Consider the following 15073-nt stretch of genomic DNA (forward strand, 5'->3'; position numbering starts at 1 on the left):
TAGCTAGTGTGGTCTAACTTTCATAAATCTATGCTATGTTTTATTCTAATAGCATTTTCATTTTTTGTTTTGGAGACTGTCATGTTATTAAATCTAAATAAGCTTGTAGTTGCACAGAATATTTTTACTTTCCCTTCCCTATAAAATATTGCTGCTCTCAATTACACAATACTTCATCTGATCTGATAAAATTATTCATATACCTTATAGATGGACTTACAGTTTTGTATGTAATTTTTAGGTTCTTGGACAGAAATTACCTGCTGTCTTGATGCAGATGTATTGTTTAGTTTCTGTCTTGTAAGGCAATTTCTGTCTCTTATTCCGTAAGCCCTTAACTGTCCCTGAACAAGATCAGCATAGTTCATCTTACTGAACATCAAGGTCGACTATCATTGACACAGAAAAATGTATCTTGATCATGCTAATCTTGCCTCTGCATTTATTACATTTGTATTTATAAGGTCAAAGAACTTTTTCAATATGTCCTTTCCAAGGTCAAATGCAGATTTGGAAGCTTTCTTTTTATTTCTAAAATTCCTGATTTTAGTTCTTTTTCTGTCTTATATATTCTCAAAACCTCTATTAATTTAATAGTGTCTGAAGAGAATCTCAATTACTGTTTCATTATTTGAATTCACTATTTTCAAATTAGTGAATTCAAACTAGGGTCCACTCATTGCAAAAGCCAAACTTAGATACTGTTAGAGAACTAAGAAGGCAAATAAACATAAAAACGGTAAATGGTCATTAACATCCCCAGTCATAGGGGACACCTTTTTTTTTTTTTTTTTTTTTTTTTTTTTTTTTTTTTTTGTGATACAGTCACTGTAACCTAAGGCAAGACAATAACAATATGATATTTTATTAGACCAATAACTATTTGTGGGAAAAGGGTCTATCACCAATTACATCTATGGGTTTTGGTTCCCTTAGCATCATTATCAGTATTTTTTCAGTAATCTCCAAATTTTACATAAATTATACAGTTCTAATTTATGTGAGAGTTTCTGTCTGACAACACATTAGAAATCTCAGCTAATACTAAATTTTAAGGTTCCTTTCAGTTTTTCCTTAATGGTGACAACTCTTTGCTACCTATGTCACAGTTCCTTTTGGCATGGTCACCAGTTCAACATGAACTTAGCTGTATTTTCTCACAATTTCCAGATATCCTTTATAGCTGCCTTATGCAACCCTTATATAAATAAACCTTGATGAGAAGAATAGGGAGGAAAAGTCATGGGGAGAAGTGACATCACGTGCTTGATAAGTGCTGCATTTAGGACTTCTCAGTACTTTCTTCCAGCTTTTCACATCTCCTCTCTCCTCTCCTCTCCTCTCCTCTCCTCTCCTCTCCCTTCTTCTACCTGTTTTTGCCTCCATATAACAAGTGAAAGCCTACAGTTATCACAAAATTTTCTTGTTTTATTTATTTTTCTTAATTTTCTCATATGCTGGCCATTTCAGATTTTGAACCTAAACCAGTTTTTCCCCATCAGGTTAGCTCAAGAACAAACACCAAGCAGCTTTAATGAATAGCAGGAACTTTTTCTCCACACACAGGCATAGTTCAGAGTACTGAAAATAATGACTAAAGAAAGAAGGACTTGTGAGAATTATCAAGAACGCATCACATCATATATACAGTTCTCCATTTTCCTTCCTCTTCTAATTCCTGTATTCCCGTGCTTGTTCCTTTTTTTTTTTTTTTTTTTTTTTTTTTTTTTTAATGTTTGTTATAAAAATCTACCTTGCTTCCTTCATTTATGTCTGGCAGCTGTAACTAGCAGGAAGATCTCCTCATTCGCTGACCCACAAGGTTTTTTGTCTGCTCAAAACATGAGTATGCTTTTGCTTTAAGGATTGAATGGTTTTATTGACTAATGTCTTCTTCACAAGGTCTTGCCATGCCATTTTCCTTCGCCTGTGAAGCTTCTGTATGCTTCTTTTCCTCCACTGAAGTAAAAACACTTTACAAAGGAAGGTCTGGTATCTTCATTTTATAAATGAGTTGAATCACAGGGTTGAAATACTTTAGCTAAGAACCTTCAGCTGGTCAGTAACAGAGCTAAGAATAAAATCCAGATCTCTTGTCATCAATCCAAAGTACGTTGGATCACTCTGCTTTAATCCATTGAAATCACTAAAGTGAATGACTTGTTAAATTACTACTCAGTACAAGAAAGAACAGCAGAAACAGGCATTTAAATTGAAATCCAAGCTGCTGGTTGTGTACCTGAAATACTGATTGACTAGACTGTAAGTCAAATCAAGAGCACAACCCAAAAGACCTTTGTCTATTTTCCTTTTGTGCCATGGGTGGCACAGATGGAAGTTTTATTCCTAAATATCAGTTATGTATGTAAATCTTTATTGTTGTCTATGCCCTATGCTTGGTAAAATGGGTTAAGATGATAACACATCTTCCACTCACCTAACCAAGAGTACTTGTCTTGGCTATTTACAGCTTTCTCAATGTATAAATTACATGACTCCTTGCACCTGAGTAAGTGTGCATTGAGCATACCTGGTATTGACTGAAACCACTGAGGTTAACACAGCATATAGAAGGCATGACGCTTGATTTGCCTAATAATGTCTGGGAGAGCTGCCTCAGTCGGAAGGCGCTCAGTTCAAATCACTTGCCATTTCTGTTGAAGCTTGGGTCAGACAGGAAGAGAGACAAGAGGCAGCTTTATTTTATAGTCTGACAATTACAGTGTTGAGTACATGATGTACATGTGATTCAATAGTCTGAGCCCAGGAACATCTCTGTATGTCAGCTAATGACTCCTAAATAAGATACAATAAGCCATCATAGGAAGACAATCAGATGGCTTATTGGTACCCAGTTATGATAAGAGAGAGGAGGTGAGGCTGGAATCCAGGTTCCTCAAACCCTACCTCAGGTTGTAAAGGCAGGCATCAGTTTGTTGCTATCCTATTGGCTCATGTTGAATAAATTCAACAGCAGTTGCATATAGATATTTTTCCAATTCTATTCTACACCTTTATGCCTAGGGCCTTCTCTCAAAGTACAAGAGATGTGGATTTAAATTCCTGCAGGAGAGAACTGAAGCAAGGTCTCTCATTGCTGGGGAGGGTGCCCTGCCATGGGGATAGTGGGAAAGAGAAATGAAACAAGAGAATGAAAAATAAAAATGAAACAAAGGCTGGTGCTGCCTGTCCTTTAAAAAGGATATCCCCTTCAGGCAGCTGTGTTTGATCACATGTTATGTGATCAGCTATGTCCAAATGCTGGTTTGGCTTCTCAGTGGTGAACTAAAAGAAGAAAAAGATCAAAACTATGTTCTGTGAATAAACTTGGATTTTAAACACGCTGTTCCCCTCAGAAATCCCTTATAGCTCCGCGTCTGGCATACTGGCTATTTTGAAACACACTTCCACTCACCAAGCTAAGATGTCTACTTGTAATTTGGATTCTGCTTCAGTCCCCATTCTACACTTGACCTTTTCAGAAAAGTACGTCATAAAAGAATTCTGGGTATAAAGACTAGGTGAAGTCAAATGACATTGGCTGTTGGCAAGTTACCTAAATTTTACCAGATTTTACAGAAATATGCATGAAAAAGGCTTGCAGATGAATCCTGCAGAGCTAGTGGAATTCTATTAAAATCAGCATAGAATTAGCATTGCAAAGGTGACTTATTGATGCCTAGGTGTGATGAAAGAGGAGGTGGAGCCTGAAGGAAACATATCAAGACAGCTGACAGTTTATGCTCTTTATTTTAAAGCAGGTGGATGACCACCATTTATAAAATACAGCAAAATAAACTCTTTCAGTCAGATCCAAAAAACCAATGTGTCTTCAAACAACAGACTGGTTTGGTGTTGGTATGCCATCATAATCATCTGAGTAGTGCTGATACTGGTCAGTAAGAAGAGGCTGATGCAACTCATCCTTATTTTTCTTGACACGTACAACACATGCAGCAGTAGCAAAGATAACTGCAACAAGAACCAGTGCAGTCACTATTGCGATTGTTATAATCTCTGTGACACGAAGAGCCCGACCTACAAGTAAGAAAGCAAAAAGGAAAGTTATTAAAAGTAAATATCAAGTATATGGATAATCATCAGAGGGGCAGACCAAAGCCTAGTATCTGCCATTATTCAGTGAGTCATGAAGTAGAAATAGTTTAAATTTTAGTTTATAATATCTGTTCCAGAATGTGAGAAAATTTCAGTCTCTCTTGTTACATTCTAAAAACAGACCTAGACCTTTCTTCTGCTATCTGGTTTGTGAGGGATTTGCATTCTCTATAGTGATTTAATGAAGGCATATGTTATAGGAATAAGGACATTCTGAAAGGTTTAGATCCAAATGAGAACTTCTCCAAAACCTGAAGTGGATAACAGGAGCTCCATGCAGGAACAATCTATATTCAGTATCTATATAGCTGTACTAAATCCCAAACACAACTGATCTGAAAAGCCAGGCAAGAAAAGAGAAAGAGGCCTTTACAAAGGCATCAAGTATTGTTTGTGAAATTTGAACCAACTTTGTTATATGATGCATAAACTTAAAGGGAGAAAGACATGATAAGAAAAAAAAGAGGAAGCATCTAGGTTGGACAGTTTACCTGGCCACTCAACTTCGTAGCTGTATCCCAGGTTTTCTGGTGCAGTAACAAACATTTCATTATTGGTAACTGGAGGCCAGAAAGGCACCATATTGTACTGTCGGTTATGTCCAATAGGGGCATTCTCCAATGGATATGTTGAGATATCTAAATTTGAAAGTCAAATGACACTTCTGTAAATAAAATAAAAAATAATTTTCCCTACTTCATTTTTCCCCAACAGTTACTTGGGGTTTTGAGTACCTCAAGTTGTTTTTTTTTTTCCTAACCTAAGTTCATCTAGAATGATTGGTTTTCCAGTGTGACAGATCCAGAGTGGAGAGCTCTGCTCTGAGCAAAAGCAAGACCACTAATTTCAAGATTTTAAGAGAAACCACCAGTAAATTGTACAATTTTCTGCCTGTGTGGGGCATTTAATTTCTTCTTGCATGGAAAAGGAGAAATATGTATATATGGAGGACTTGAAAAACCTTTTTGCTACAATCTTGCTTTGTCTGAGTGAATCAGTGATGAATAGGCTTCTCATGCAGTTCAGGAGGGCAGCTGATATAAACTCTAGTGGATTTTTTGGCAATGTTATGATAAATCAGGAGAAAGTCAGCTGAAGAAAGAAAAAAAAAAAAAGAAAATCATCTTTGTAAGACGATGCAAAAACTTGCAATAGGTCATGTAAGTACCACAATTGCTCTCTGACAGTGGATGTGGGAAGAACACATGAGGCAGGTTGTGGAAGTTGCACAAAGAAGTCTCAATTGTGCAACAGCAGCTGTCTTTAGATGAAGGAAGAGGGTCTGGATTGCCCTAAGAGGAAAACAGTCATTGCTTTGTGCAGACTAATGCACAGACTTTAGGGTTACGCAGAATTCTCCCCCCAGTTCACTGCTGCCAATCTCCTTACTTTTTTATTTCTTTATTTCTTTGTAGTTTCTTCCTTCTGTCCTTCCTCCCTCCCTCTCCTTCACTTTCTCTCTTAATACTTTTCTCTCTTCCATTTTGAGTTAAAGAAGCAAAGACAGCAACAGTGACCATCTTTTGAAAGGGAATGGAAATGGTTATGGAATATTGGTAGTAGATCACGAAGGTGGTCAAAATTAATCATGAGGGTGTGTACAGCATCTGAATTTGTTTGACAAGAAGAAAAGTAGATATTTTCTCCACACAATGGAATGTCCATGAAGTATTTGGACCTTCCATGGTTACACTGTCTTTGCTCTACAGAACAATGTTATTTGCACATTTTGTTTTCTTGAATTGTGCCTGATATCTCTGGCTAAGTCCCTTCACAAACAGTGATTTGAAAATGGATGTCAGTGGGGTGAGGAAGGGAGCTTACTTGTTATTACTCTGCATTTGCTAACGATATTAACTGTTAAAATTTCAGTCCTTTCTCCTAAGCTTAGGGGTAACTTGCTGTCCCATAAGAATCAGCTGAACTCCTGTGACTACAAAGACTGACAATCACCCATCCCACATCTGTCCATGAGCACACCTTACCTGCAGAATACCTTCTCAGCCACTCATCAAAAACAGCATCTGTAAATGTGTGCAGAAGGACAAAAATTGGATCATTTGGTGATAAATGAGTTTGTCCTCCTGTCCCATTCAGAAATAGATGAGCCAAGTTGTGAAGACTTCGAACTGCTGGGTCGTATTTCCCTGAAGGATCACTGTACCCTGAATATGAAAGAAAAGAACACAAAAAAACTCAGTGAAGATTTTGTTTGAAAGCTGCAGTCCCAGCTGGATACTTTTTTCTCTGAAAGGCTGTCATGTTGTGTTGCCTTACTTAACATACATGAGTAGCTAATTCTTTACCTACTAGCATTTGAGAAACATCCCTAGCATGCATAATTTTCAGATTTAAATAGCCTTTACAAAAGAATGCTGAGAATGTGGATTGCAAGGCTGTTGGGACCAAATGCAAAAATGGCCAAAATAAACCACATAATAGTATGAATTTAAAGGTATATATTTGGGACCTACATATCTTTCAGCATATCTGAAATATTTGCATGTATTTTCTAACTGCTGACTAAAGTGCATATATGTTGCCATCTACCCTAATGAATCAACTGTTACATTTCCACCCATCATTTCCATGCTTATTGCAAACACAACTCAGAAAGCTTCATATGCTTTGTCTTTTGAGTGAAGATGCTCTTTGTAACTGTTAGTGCCCAACACTTTGGAACCCCCATGTCAGATGTCAGGATCTGAATCATCATGAAAACTTCTCCTGTTTCCAAGCTTTGGACAAACTTTCGAGACAGGGGTCCTTACAATTAATTGGATAAAGCCATGTTTAGATACCTAGGTATTGATTGCCCATTTGACAAATGTGTTAAGCATCTAAAACTTTCATATATACTTAAAAGGTTGGTGCAGATTCTTGGTTTTGTTCTCCAAGATAAAGAAAATGGAGCAGATGCTTCCCATCATAGGAGTTATGCCTCTTCAAAAGTGACAGAGGGTCTATGGGAGATCTGGCAGGGATCTGAACTGTCACTTAGTAATCTTTTCTCATGAATCCTAGTCTATCCTGTTAAAAACTCTGGATTATTAAAGTGCAGAAGCAGTTGGCAGGATACTGTCTGTATAGCATGAATCATACCTTTAGGCTAGTTTCTGTGTTGGGGAGAGTGTGTTCAGATGTTGGTGACTGAAAATTTAATTTTAGATGTGTAAATCTTAGAGAAGAATAGAGTTATATGGCCTAGAGAGAAGGACTAACATGTCTATCAGTAAAATCTGTACCGAACTCAATACCATCTCCTAAAGTACCAAGGCTTAAAATTTATTTTGCTTTCTTTTTCTTTTTGGTTTTAATTCAGATACAAGAGTAACCAGTACGAGCTCTTGTTTGTCTCTACAGGCAAGGGCTGTCTGTTTTCAGAAATGGCAACATATTACTAGGTTGCAAAAACTTAATCTCATCTAGTTTCTATTTAGCATGCCAGTGACAGATTTTTGAGGCTTTTACACATTTAAAGAACTGACATAAGCTATAATTTGCCCAGAACTTACTTCCGCTTAATACTAAGCTAATATTTAATGCTAAGATCAATGTCATTAGTGTCCAGTAGACTGTCTCCACTCTCATACTTCCAACAGGAAAAATGGCAGGCCTGCTCCCTTGTCAAGGGAGTTGTTCCAGGTCCTTCTATTTGCCATGTTTACCTTCTACTGTGTTACGGAAACTGTCTGTTGAATTGGAATAGAAAGGAGGAGTGTCAAATACACCAACTTCCAAACACTGTGCAACATCTTCGGGGTCTGGAAGACGTTGTACCATAGGCCGTGCAACATTTCCAGCAGGATTTCTACGGATGGGACCACCCTCAGTGCCTGGGGATGGAAGGAAGAGAGAGAATACAATACTGGTGCAAAACAGCGCGCCACAGAATGCATCCTTCTAATGACTGAAACATGAGGAAAAAAAAGTCCCTCGCAAATTACACTTAAACTGGATGAATGGGTCAGTTCTTCATGTCAGGTAAAGAATCTGAATTTTCATGAGGTCCTGTGTGGTGGAATCTTTGTACCAGGATTTAAGAAAGAATCTAGAAATTTGTGGTTCTGTAAGTGCTTTGGGAAATTTTTCTGTAATTTTTCAATGTAATTTATTGATGAGATTTAGGAGAAAAGTTTTGAGGATGTCTTGATAGGGTAGGTGAAATAATGGCTATGGTTGATTATGTAGGTGACTAACACAATATTGTGTTTTTTCTCTGTTGTTTTTTGTTGTTTGTTTTGGTTTTTTTTTTCCCCCTATTTCCATGAAGATGCTGAGTTGTGGCTTGAAGGTGGTGAATATACAAGAATCTTGCTGGGGTTGTTTAGCTCTTGTAGCTGAGGTAGATGTGTTACCATTCAATATTCTTCACATGCAAAATATGATCAAAATAGTTAACACAGGGATTTGTTAGATGTTCTCCTTTTAAGAGCAGAATGCCATGAAGATGATAAGTGGTATGCTTCAATTAAAGAAATGACACTGCCAGATTTAATTATTTATGGCACAGGAGATGAATAGATACTGCATAAGAAAAGAAGTCAAAGAATTCAGCTCTTCCTCTGTTACAAGCTCCTAGTAAATCCTGAACTTCTTGATGCCTCAGTGCAAGACAGATGATAAGTATATACTGTCTCAAAAGACTGACGAAGCTTGGATCAAGAATATTCAAAAAACACTTAAAGACATTTTGGCAGGGAAAAACCAGTGCAATGTAAAGTATTATATGTATTTTTTATTAAAAGGATTTTCTCTCCACATACCTGCCAGCAGTAATACTTACTGTTACAGATGGTTCCCAAAGTTTCATAGTCTTCTATATTTTCACACAGCACTCGCCACTGAGAGAAGATTGAGTTCTGGCTGATAAGAGAGACATCAAAATTGCTTCTAGCTCCCATCAAGTCATCTGAGCAGATATCACAGGTGTTTTGCCCTGTTGCAAAGTTCCAGTAGGGCAGTCCAAAAGTGGGGTCCTGCAGCATGTTCTAAACCACATAAATCTGGTGTTAATATATGTGTGCCCCCAACTGCTATAATATTTATTGCTAGCAAGATGTTATAAACAGTTCAATACATCTTACTAAGAGTCAGAGTCCTGCCTCATGAAGGAGAGGATATCTATGAAAAATCAATGAAATCTCTATAAGAGCTTTCAGTAGTTTTCCACATTGATGTTTTTGTTGGCCTTTGTTCAACAGAACAGATAATTGGACTATTGAATTGAGTCATGGATCTCCCTCATTAATAAGACAGTACCTCTTCCATTAAACCATATTGTGAGAATTAGTAAGAAACATCACTTAATACTGATACTTCATTTTTCCAAATGTTTTAATCGCCTGTCAACAACAGCAGTATTTTTAGCACACAGAATAACTAAGCCAACTGTGGAATGGCTGAGCAGATGGAAAAGTAAGGAAAAGGCATACTAGCCCTTCAAATTGTTACTGTTTGGTTCTAATACAGATTGAAGCTGAATGTTTCTGGAGTGTGTCCTGGTTTCCAGTATTTGTATACCAGGATTTGTTAGCCAGCCAAATTACCTTAACTGATGATGAAGCTTACTAACATAAGTGAGAATATATATTAAATCATTAAGATCTAGAACTCCTCAGGGATTTCACCTAATGAAATGCCACTGATGTAAAATGTGAATTTTTGAAGGGATTTTGTTCCTCAGCCTGATGCACAGACATTGAAGCTGATGGAAACACTTGAAATGATTAAAAAAAACTATTTAATCCTTGCAAACTTAATTATCTCTTCTTGAAGATAATATACCCCTTTTATGGATAGGTCTGCACAAGGAAAAGGAAACAAGAGAATCACTGATTTATGGAACATGGTATAACAAAACATGGATTTCTCTAACCAGTATAACTAATTATACAAAGAAAATGTGATTCTGAATCCCCAAATTTTCTTTAGATTTTCTTCTGCTTTGATTAGCCTAACAGTCAAGAATGAGGGCCTTGATATTAAAAGTAGCACTGGCAATAACTTTTTTTTTGGTCCAATAAAATGCTTTCTAAGGATATGCCTAGAATTTGTATCTCTTTTTACAGGAGATTTTAATGTAACTTTTATGTTTTCCATTACTCTGAATGAAATATTATTTTTAGCATCTCTGTAATATTGACAGTCTAAAACCTAAATGCACTCTATTAAGTTTAGTATACCTAATGAATTATTGAAATTGAAGCAGAATTATTTCGATGTGTAGAAAGAACTGCTATAATTTTTGCCTATTGGAATACGGGAAGAAGTTCTTTAACTGCATGAGACATGTGATGGACACATGGCTTAATATCAGTATAGACTTTACCTGCATGTCTCTTTCAAGCTGCAGTAGATGGTACCTATGCCATGTGACAAAAGCTGGTCCCTCATGAGAGAAATCAATTCCTCCTGAACTCTGCTGCCCTGCACCAAGGAAAGTCTTCCTGACAGAATAATAATGAGACCACACAAAGTAGTTATAAATGGAGATATTCTCAAATTGTGGTGTGTTGCCATCTGGTCCAAATATTTCTTCACGTCTTCGTGTGGCAATAACAATGTCAGGATGGATTGTCACCTTGGCTTGGTGTAAGGCATTTACAAACCGCCTCTTTTCTTCTGCAGTCAGATCCAAAAGATTCCTCCTGACTGTGAGGATACAGAAGAAGAAAGTTAACTAAGCTACAGGCACTCAAGTCTGATCTCACAAGACTAATTTATTTTGCTCTTAATAATTCCAGGTATGTCCCTTTTTCTTCAAGAATTCATCCATTTTTTATTGGGACTATTCAGAAAGTACTGAGCATAAATAGAAAATGTTATTTATTATCAGAAAGGTTGAGCTGAATAAAAATAAAGCCTAAACCCTTGTGGTTTTAGTGCTTTTAGAATTACTGTTACAGATTATCCAAAGACTGTCACACAAATCTTTCAGAACTTCATCCAATATACTTAAGGTTTCCTGTGGTAATACTTTACAAGAAAAGAATACTATACAGCAATTTAAATAAACAGAAGCTCTACTGCTTCATAACTTGGTGAAAGAAGTACATTGTTTATGCTTGAACCTTTGTAGGAAAAATGGCAGATTCAGCACTAAATTGTGAATTGCACACAGTATATTTCCCTTTAATATCATTACCTGCTATTATTATCAACAGCCATATATTAGTCCTTTTTAGCAGTATATCTCAAAAACATTTTAAAATATAATTGTCTATGTATGCACAGTGAAACAAGGAAGAAAATTGACCTGTTGAAATACCAGTATATCAGCAAGAGGAACAGAATCCACCTCACCTCAGTCCCAGTCTTTCACTTGGACTTGGATGGAGAAGATTTCAGGCTTTTAGACTAAGACACAGGTAGAAGTCCTCACAGCTATTCTTAACATTCACTGATTTGCGTTACAAAAAATGCTGCAAAATCTATAATTGTCCAAATGAATGATAGACTATGTTGATATGAGAAGCAACAGGTAGGTCTTCAGGATGTATCCATATGAAGAATAAAAGTGATTCACATTTCACTATATAAAGTTAATTCAGTGGGAGATGTTTTGGCTTTACTGAAGTTTAGAGAAATACTTCTATGAAACATGAATTTTATCCAAGTATCCTGAAATGTGCTTTTCATGCTAACTGTTGCAAAAATGAACAGATATTCTAGCCCTAATCACTGGGTTTTTTGTTGTTGGTTTTAAGTAGTTCACTAAAACCATCCAAATTTGATTTACATAAACATCTTAACCTTTCCTTTTTCAAAATATGTGCCTGATACACAAAAAACAATCTGGACTATTATTAAAGTTAAGCATGAATTTAGAAGATATGAAGACATTAAACTGAATTTTACATCAATTTTGCATGGATATGCCAACAGTAATCCAATAATTACTTCTAAAGTGTGAGCAGCTGGGGCCAGCTCTGTGGATGGACGAAAGAGGTGACCTCCATGTAGAAACTCAAAGCATAATAAGAAGCTAATTTCCCCTTTTTAAACTCATGTGGTCATGCATGATAAATCTGATTTGCTTAGTATTTTACTGAGGAGTAAAGAATTTAATAAGTGGGAAAAGTAAAAAATACACTTGTATACCCTAGAAAATCAGCTAGAATTGCTTTTTGTCTATCTCCAGATTTACTTTGCCAAATTTGTGTGTTAACATTTATTTCTTGGTGAATTTTTCAGAGTTGTTTATCATCATTGTTAATGAGAACAGGCTAGAGCATCAGAGTGTGCAACCTGGTTTAGCAGATCCAATTCATGAGTCATACTTTCTGCTTTCTAGTTTGCTTCTTGGAGTTAAAAGGATGAATAAAATCCTAAAATCTTTCTTACAGCCCTCAATAAGTTGTCTTTTAAGGAATCTTATTATTAAGATTTTGAATTGGTAAGCAGTTCTTTGTTAACCCTTGCTGGAACATGCACTCAAATTCATGGAGTGTTTCTGTCTGTTGAAAATAATGGCAGTGCTGATTTCTGTTTCTGCAAGAGGCACTGCACATTTGTGCTAGAGACCTGTTGATTCTCATGTCAACAGAACTCATTTAGGGGATTATGGATTTTACAGCACCTCAATAACAACTTTAAACTTTCTCTAATAAAGAATGATATCTTTTTCATTCAGGTGGTTTTGACTTGAGAACAAGGATCTGCCCCCAAATCTGTTTGTCTCCTTCAATTTACCTACAATATTCAACATTTTTTCCAGTTCTACAAGGATTTCATGACTGTTTCAAAAAATTTCAGACATCTCTTTACTGATATTCTGGACTGAACTGAAACTGGAGAACACCCAGAAAGGCCCACCAGTCCCTGTGCTGATTTCTCTGAACAGCTCATAGGCTTTTAAGGACATTGTCAGCAACTAGGTAAGTAAAAATTTACAAGGTCAGGTATGGAGTTTAGAAAAGTATTAAGGGATTTTGAATCAGAAGAATGGCTGTCACACTTCAAGTAGTCATAAGGTATTAAACATGATATCTAGTTATTTCTTATTCCTAGACATACTCACACACATACATGTCTATATCCATAGTTTTACTCTTAAACAATTCCAAAGAATGCAATTTTATTTGATTTAGATGTTCTATTCTTTAATGAACTTGATCTTAATTTTGCACTGACCACAGGTTTTGTTTCTTCCTTTTATAGCATAGTAAGTGTAGGTGCTTAGTACACAAGCTGAACAAGCTGAATCATTTAGCAGTTGCCTTAATAACCCCGATGACAACATACATTTGCTAAATAAATATGTGGCATTTTATATTTAAAGAAAAGAACTATGCTAACTACATTTAGAAACAAGCACTGCCACACAGGCAATTTTCATGTCATATTTCTGATGCTCTTACCTATATTGATTTGTTGGCTACAGGTAGGTCCACTCCAGCCAGGGCGACATGACCCACAGTTGTAACCAGAGAAGTTACCATTGCACCGGCAGGTTTGGTTGAAGAAGCGTATGGGCCATTGCTCACGGTCATCCCGCCCGTCATGGATGTACTGTGGGCCATGGGGTCGTGAGTCAACAGTCACCTGTACGCAGCGGCCCCTCCCTGTAGACACACCACAGCGGTCAGTACCTGGCCCAAACACAGGGAAATAGTCTGGGCAACACATGCCGCTCCTCAGGGCCTCGATGGTAGCGCACTGGCGAGGGAACTGAGCTCCAGCTTTGCCAAGCATGCTAAGAAGTGGTGGCAGGGAAAGGAGCAGCAGCATGGGGAGCTGCATGATGGCAGACCCAGCAGAGGTGGCTTCTTCTGAGAGCCAGCTGTTCACGCACACTGACTTCTCTTCTGCGGTGGGACACCCAGCTGCCTCTACAGAGTCAGAGAAAGAGGGAGAGAGAAAAGGAGAGAGGAAGAGAAGAATAAAACCGAGTGTTACAAACATCCAGGCTACCCCTTCTACCCCAGAAAGTGCCTCTGAACCCTGCACTTTGATACTCTAACTGGAAAAGCAAACCCTGACTACAGACACTAAAGTTCTCTTCTCTCATTATTTGCACAAATAAATAGTAACTAATTAGAGCTATATTTGTTCATGGACTTCTAAGTGCTTCCCAAATGTTCATTCACGTTGTATATCTGCCAGCCAGATATACTCACTACCACAAATTACTAAAATCTAAGGCACCAGATTCTTGAACCTTTTTTTCAACACCACCACCCTCTTCCCCCCCATTCCATGCTTTTCTACTCTGCATTCAACTAGTGTATGTTGTCTTCACTCAGCAGTTTCCTTCTGTTCCCTTGCTGTTCACGAACAGCAGCTCCACCAGAAAGCAAAACCAGAAAGCAAATGCTTCATGCATTATACCTGTTCTCTCTTTCTGGTACCTCTCCTCTGCTGAGATCCTGTTCTGTCTCTGCAAGTCCTACATCTGTGTCTAACCTGAAATAAGTGCTGCTAATTTCTCTCCTGGTTCAGTCTGCTTACTAATCCTTCTTCTACCAACACAGTATGGCTTGGCCTCACCCTCCTTCTTCTATTAATCCCCTTTCTACTTCAGTGCATTTCCCTGGACTTTAAGTACTTGAACAGCACATGATTTCTTTCGTGCTTATCTCCTTGTGATTTTACAAGTTTCAGCAAAGGTCAGAGACAAATACTTGAATTCAAAACAGAACAACTGTGAAGTTGTGTTTTTTTTTTTTTTTTAATTACTTGCAAAGAAAGGTTCACTTGAAAACAGACAAAGAACACTGGGGAAATTCACATTTAACAGACAGTTTTTAAAAAAATAAAATTCTTCAAATGACATTTTCAAGGTCAGGCTGAAGTAAGTGACAAAGATACATTATTTAGAAAATGAAACACTCTGATTTTGAACTTATAGCTTTCAGTTTAACTATTTATTTTCATAATAAAATAAAAAGACAATGATCATATTAGAGTACCCTGAATGGTAAATTTTGAACAGGTGATATGAAGGGTAATGAAA

At 37.1% G+C, this 15073-nt stretch overlaps 1 protein-coding gene across 2 annotated transcripts; it reads right to left on the reverse strand.

The window, feature by feature from the left end:
* Positions 1-3731: 3731 nt before the first annotated feature.
* On the reverse strand, positions 3732-14614 carry TYRP1 (tyrosinase related protein 1). 2 transcript variants are annotated; one of them, XM_026866258.1, is made up of 8 exons: positions 14449-14614; positions 13479-13949; positions 10448-10770; positions 8903-9107; positions 7785-7952; positions 6102-6281; positions 4608-4754; positions 3732-4038 (listed from the first exon to the last, which is right to left on the reverse strand). In XM_026866258.1, the coding sequence occupies exons 2-8, from the start codon at positions 13858-13860 to the stop codon at positions 3833-3835; spliced, it is 1611 nt and encodes a 536-aa protein (XP_026722059.1). In that variant the 5' UTR covers positions 13861-13949; positions 14449-14614; the 3' UTR covers positions 3732-3832. The 2 variants fall into 2 exon arrangements, with proteins under 2 accessions (XP_026722059.1, XP_026722060.1); XM_026866259.1 differs by having other exon boundaries at positions 3752-4038; positions 14524-14612.
* Between the last annotated feature and the right edge of the window lie 459 nt (positions 14615-15073).

Source organism: Athene cunicularia (genome assembly GCF_003259725.1).
Source record: "Athene cunicularia isolate RWA chromosome Z unlocalized genomic scaffold, athCun1 chrZ_part2, whole genome shotgun sequence".
In the NCBI taxonomy this organism is placed as follows: domain Eukaryota; kingdom Metazoa; phylum Chordata; class Aves; order Strigiformes; family Strigidae; genus Athene; species Athene cunicularia.

Coding starts and splice junctions, on each gene's coding strand:
- TYRP1 (XM_026866258.1), bottom strand. CDS start 13,860: ATGCAGCTCCCCATGCTGCTGCTCCTTTCCCTGCCACCACTTCTTAGC. Junction 10,771..13,478: donor TAGCCAACAAATCAATATAG/GTAAGAGCATCA, acceptor GTATCCTCACAG/TCAGGAGGAATCTTTTGGAT. Junction 9,108..10,447: donor AGCTTGAAAGAGACATGCAG/GTAAAGTCTATA, acceptor TATGTGGTTTAG/AACATGCTGCAGGACCCCAC.